Source organism: Quercus lobata, chromosome 2 (genome assembly GCF_001633185.2).
Source record: "Quercus lobata isolate SW786 chromosome 2, ValleyOak3.0 Primary Assembly, whole genome shotgun sequence".
In the NCBI taxonomy this organism is placed as follows: Eukaryota; Viridiplantae; Streptophyta; class Magnoliopsida; order Fagales; family Fagaceae; genus Quercus; species Quercus lobata.
In genome coordinates this window covers 24,173,988-24,179,830 of record NC_044905.1, presented here as the reverse complement: position 1 = coordinate 24,179,830, position 5,843 = coordinate 24,173,988, and the positions used below count along the sequence as shown (strand labels likewise).

General features: G+C 36.1%; 1 protein-coding gene across 2 annotated transcripts; it reads left to right on the top strand.

Annotated features, from left to right (window-relative positions):
• The first annotated feature begins 1,787 nt into the window (after nt 1-1,787).
• LOC115975044 (serine decarboxylase) lies at nt 1,788-4,571 on the top strand. Of its 2 annotated transcripts, XM_031095680.1 has the most exons (6): nt 1,788-1,856; nt 1,945-2,278; nt 2,588-2,819; nt 2,900-3,093; nt 3,193-3,329; nt 3,788-4,354. In XM_031095680.1, the coding sequence occupies exons 2-6, from the start codon at nt 1,981-1,983 to the stop codon at nt 4,352-4,354; spliced, it is 1,428 nt and encodes a 475-aa protein (XP_030951540.1). In that variant the 5' UTR covers nt 1,788-1,856; nt 1,945-1,980. The 2 variants fall into 2 exon arrangements, with proteins under 2 accessions (XP_030951540.1, XP_030951539.1); XM_031095679.1 differs by lacking the exon at nt 1,788-1,856 and having other exon boundaries at nt 1,871-2,278; nt 3,788-4,571.
• The last annotated feature ends 1,272 nt before the right edge of the window (nt 4,572-5,843 follow it).

Below are 5,843 nucleotides of genomic sequence, written 5' to 3'. Positions count from 1 at the left end.
AACGATTTTGTTTTGATTCTTTGTTGATGAATGCCCCTTCATTGTTGAATGCTTCTCCTTTTATAGTGTCATCCTAGGGTTTCGTGGTACCACTGATTCCCCTCCTTTGCTCCCCTAGGTATCAGAGCCCATGTTGCGCTAGCAACTTTAGTGCCTAGTCCTTTCCTTATTTCTTATAATTTTCTTCTTTTGGTACTTTTTTCCCAAAAGCCTCTTACTGACTTTCCATTCTGGGGTGTCCCTAGAGAGCTGACTTCTAATCTCTCTTCCTTCAAGGCTTCTACACCTCATCTTTTCAGATTCAACTTTTTGGCTACCTTTTCTTTTGTCATTTTTCCCAAGTGAGCTGATTCCATCTCTGCTAGGTTGAAAGTTTCCCCAACTACTTCCCTTCGTGGTTCTTCATTCTGGGTTCCTCGAGGTACTGGCCCTTTGTTCATGAATTGTTAGTCCCTAAGCTCTCTGATTCCTTTCTACATCATTAGGTGGCTGATAAGGACGTATTTGTGCTCCATTCCTTGTGTTTCTGGGCACTCCTTTTGAGTTGTCTTAATCTCATCCTGGCTTTGCTGCATGTCCTAAGGACCCTGGGCTCCTGGCAGTCCCTGGATATCCCGACCCAATTCTTATCATTGGACTCCCTTTTGATTTTCTGATTTTTGACAGGTTGGGCTTCTTCTTTTCTTCCCTTCGTTTCTAGGGCTTATCCCTTTATGGGTTTTGAGCTTAAATCTTTCTTAATGGATTTGGGCATACATCCTTTTTTCCCTTGTTGTAAGCTTAAGCTTTATTATTTTTTCCATGGAATTTAATTTACTGTGCCACTCTTGGGCCTTGGTACAGTATTATAACTTTTTAGACCTCAACAAGTTGTTACGTTTAATAGAAGACAATGAAAGATGTTTCACATATTTTTCAATATAAATCATTTACAAAATATTTATCTTTTTTTTTAATAATTCAAGAGTTACATAAAAATTTCACAATATTTTATATGAAAAATTATTATTGGTAAATAAAAAAAATGATATCACTAATAGTGCGCCTATATAATAATTGGTAAATTATTGTCAACTTAACTGTTTTAAAAATTATTGCATTTGTAGCTCTACTCTTATTTTTTTAGATTAAAAATATTTTGATCTAATTCTAAAATTTGTATAAATTTTTTTTTTCATCCCCTTAACTTTTTAAAGAGTTTTAAATTTTTTTTTACTATTTAGAGAGTAAAAATAGAGACAATTTTTTTTTTTCCAAAGTTTAAAGATGAAAAAAAAAATTGAAGATTGATAAATAATAAGAATAATAGTTTCAATAGTTTAAGGATTAAAAATGAACTTTTTAAATTGTAGTAATGAAAAATGAAATTCATGTAAATTTTTTGGAACAAAAAAATATTTTAGTTAATTTTTTTAGTAAAAAAGTGTAGAGTCTTAACACTTGGCAAAAAGTGTGTAATGAAAAGTAGTAATTCTTAGCTTAAAAATAAAATGGATAAGTCTATTATAGGGTTGAGTTAAGCAATCCTGCTTTTTTTTTCTTTTTTTCTTTTTTTTGTAGTTCCTATTTTCTACTTTAATAAATTCTTATTTCCCAAAAAAGAAAAAAGAAAAGCTTAATACGTAAGGAAAACCGACTGGCGATATTTTATTTAACAAGTGGCGATATTTTAAGCTGGTAGTGCAGCAGACCCGCTATTGAATTTGAGTATTCACACCCGGTCTCGGGGAAGGTGTCCTGTGGGCCCTGTGGCCGTGTGAGAGAGAGAGAGAGAGAGAGAGAGATATACGTGCTCGCGCCTATAAATCAATTCCACTTAAGTCTTCCCCCTTGCAACTCTTTCTCTCTCTGAACGAGTCCGTTTCACCATTCTGTTTCTCTCTCTCTCTCTCTTTTAATTTCATTATTTTTATTTTTAAAAAAACTGTCATTTTTTATTTATAGATTTGAGGGTTGTAAAGACGAGAGAAGAAGGGCACGATGGTTAGGAGCGTAAAGAATGGAGGAGAGGCAGTGGAGATCTCGCCGGACCACTTCGATCCGACGGCTGTGGTCCCTGAGCCGCTGCCTAAGGTGGTGGAGTCCGACGGCGAATTAGTGAATGGGAAATCGAACGGCGACAGAGAGATCGTGTTGGGGCGGAACGTGCACACCACGTGCCTGGAGGTGACGGAGCCAGATGCCAATGACGATTTCACCGGCGATAAAGATGCCTTCATGGCTAGCATCCTTGCTCGCTATCGAAAGACCCTCCTCGAAAGGACCAAGCACCATTTAGGTAATTTGCTAATAAAAACATGGAATTTCTTGTTTTCTATTATAGAAAAATTGTCGCTTTTAATCAGCAAAATTTGAATTCCTTATTCATTTTCCTACATTTTTATGCTAAGTTAGTTCTGGTATTACCAAATCTAAGGCATTATGTGTACTATGTATTACTTATTAGATTGAGATTTGAGAGGGAGCGAACAGCTGAAAACAATTGACGTGTATTGGATAGTCCGAACTTGGGTTCTCTATGGATCCTAACACCCGATTTATGTCTGGTTCTTACCTGAAATGCTATAATAACATTCTCTTGCGACAGGTTATCCGTATAATTTGGACTTCGACTATGGTGCTCTAGCGCAGTTGCAGCATTTCTCCATTAACAATCTAGGTGACCCTTTTATTGAGAGCAACTATGGTGTCCATTCAAGGCAGTTTGAAGTTGGCGTTTTAGATTGGTTTGCTCGTCTTTGGGAAATAGAAAAGGATGAGTACTGGGGATACATCACAAATTGTGGTACAGAAGGCAATCTTCATGGGATTTTAGTTGGGTTAGTAATTTTCTTTCACATCACGAGAAATTCTCTTTTTGTCTGAGAATAGTGAAACTAAACATAGCTCAACTGTGCAGGAGGGAAGTGTTCCCAGATGGGATTTTGTATGCGTCACGGGAGACACATTATTCTGTTTTTAAAGCCGCGCGAATGTATAGAATGGAGTGTGTGAAGGTTGACACTCTGGTCTCTGGTGAGATTGATTGTGCAGATTTTAAAGTTAAACTACTAGCTCATAAAGACAAACCAGCCATCATCAATGTTAATATAGGTCTCTCTCTCTCTCTCTCTCTATTTCTCTCTCTAACTGCTTATCTTAGCATATGAGTTTCTCCTTCGTTGAACTGATTTGATGAATCACTCATTGCAGGGACAACTGTCAAAGGAGCTGTTGATGACCTTGATCTCGTAATACAAACTCTTGAACAAAGTGGATTCACACATGATCGGTTCTACATTCATTGTGATGGAGCTTTATTTGGACTTATGATGCCTTTTGTCAAACGTGTAAGTATTCAATTTTCAACTCCTGTTGTTGAGGACAGGAAATTATCACCACATGCCTTTTACATTCATTGTAAATGCCCTGTGCATGTAAAAGGCATTTGGTTCTTCCTTCAAGATTTGAAGTTTATGAGGTGTGATTAAGTCCTAAATATTTATCATGGTGATATTTTTAAAAATCTATCTTTCATATAAAAACTGGAGTAGATATAGTGGTAATGATGTCTTCAATAAATCCATTAAATGGATAAACCTGAGTTGTTCATGTTTAGGACTCATAATTAACAAGTGTACAGAGTTTCTATGTTCCACTTTGTCAGTGAATCAAAGTTGAAAGCTTGTCCTAGATGGCTGTTGACTTTATGTTGCCTTTCCCTCGCGTTTCCTTCCTCATATTTAATTATAACCCTATTCAAATCTAGGCAAGTTTCCTTTGGCTCATTTTACTTGCTGGTGAACAGGCACCAAAGGTTAGTTTCAAGAAGCCCATTGGAAGTGTTAGTGTCTCTGGCCATAAGTTTGTTGGATGTCCAATGCCTTGTGGTGTTCAAATAACTAGGCTGGAGCACATCAATGCTCTGTCAAGGGACGTTGAGTACCTTGCTTCAAGGGATGCTACAATAATGGGAAGCCGCAATGGTCATGCTCCTATTTTCCTGTGGTACACCCTCAACAAAAAAGGTTACAAGGGATTCCAGAAAGAAGTCCAGAAATGCCTTAGAAATGCTCACTATTTGAAGGACCGCCTACTTGATGCTGGAATTAGTGCCATGCTAAATGAGCTCAGCAGCACAGTTGTGTTTGAACGACCTTGGGATGAGGAGTTCATTCGCCGGTGGCAGTTAGCTTGCCAAGGAAATATCGCACATGTGGTGGTGATGCCCAATGTCACCATTGACAAGCTGGATGATTTTTTGAGTGAATTAGTTGAAAAACGCTCTACTTGGTACCAGGATGGAAAAGTTAAGCCCCCTTGTATTGCAGCAGAGGTGGGAAGTGAGAATTGTCTTTGTACTCTGCATAAGTGACTAGTCATTGGGGAGGGAGAATCGCCCTTGCACTCTCTACACGAGTGAATCATTGTTCTATTCAAAGCTTTCCATTTGGTTCTTGTTTTATCTTAAATAAAACGCTTGATTAAAGTAGAATGTAGGTCCCTTCCTGAGGATTTTTTTTTCCTGCTTCAGTGTAGCATTGTAATGACTTAGCAAAAACAAAAAAGAATTTCGTTATATTTTTGAATCATGATTTAATTTAATTTATTATTATTATTATTTTTGCTTTAGACGATTACATTGGATACACTAGTACACAACCATCTGCTAAACCAGCCTACAGGTAGATAGCTGCTGAGCATCCTAAACAAGTAAAATAAATAAATGTTTTAAGGGCTTTCCCAAAAAGTACAAAAAGAATGTGAGAGCTGGCAGTGCATGGTAGTTTATTATATTTATACAAATTGATAGGTATTAGTTTTATTCTTTTGATAAATAAAAATATTGGATATATATATATATATATATACATGGTTAATTGCAACTTGCCAGTGTCTTGTGGGCAATTTCCTGCAACAAAATACAAAAGCAGTTTAATAAGGTGGGATGTTATGTTAGTCATGGTACTTGGTAGTAAAGATGTTAAAACATTGGGGTGAATCCGTTTCACAATGTTTTAAAACCTAAATTCCAGGCCAATATCAATCATTCTCACATTGCCCATGATTTTACAATATTACTAGTAGAAAGCCCTATATTGATATAAAAAATTAAAAAACCACAATCCAAATACCAAAGTGATCTCAAATATTTCTCTCTGATCCTGAGGGACTTGGATTACCTTAAAGAGCTATTATGTAGCTATGTTAAGTTTGACAGTCCCTTCAGGAGGAAGGGTCCATGAAATCCAATGTGATTGTTTAATGTGAGAATCGTGTAATCGAAGTACAATAATAAAATTATGTAGCGTGTTGAATGGTGGAATGCGTAACTTGTGTGATTGTGGTGTCCATTTGTTGGAAAAAAAATTTATTTCTAGATATCCAAATCTTCCAAATGGAGAAAATAAACAGTGAAGGTCATGCAGAATAATGTTGGTAGACATATTAAAACGACAGCAGTCGAAGATGTTATTTGAAGAAAAAAATTGGTCTAAGTTACCTTGAGAAAAGAATTGGTGTAACTTAGGTGGTTGCAATTGATGTCATTTCAATTGTGTTCAACTAGTGAAGAGGAGACTCAGAAAAGTCATATCTAAGGAAACACTCTAATTTTTTTTTTTTTTGAGAAATAAGGAAACACTGTAATTGGGTACAGGAATTAGAGAATAAGGCTGATTTTGTAATAATGCAACTATGTGCAGATTAGAAAATCATTAGATTCTCCTATATTAGATTCTCCTATACTATGATGATGCGGTACTCCCTCTCTTTATATTTATAATAAACTCTATTATGATATAAATTAATGAATTTATAAATGTGAGAGGAGAGAACACCACATCACTACATTATTAGAGTAA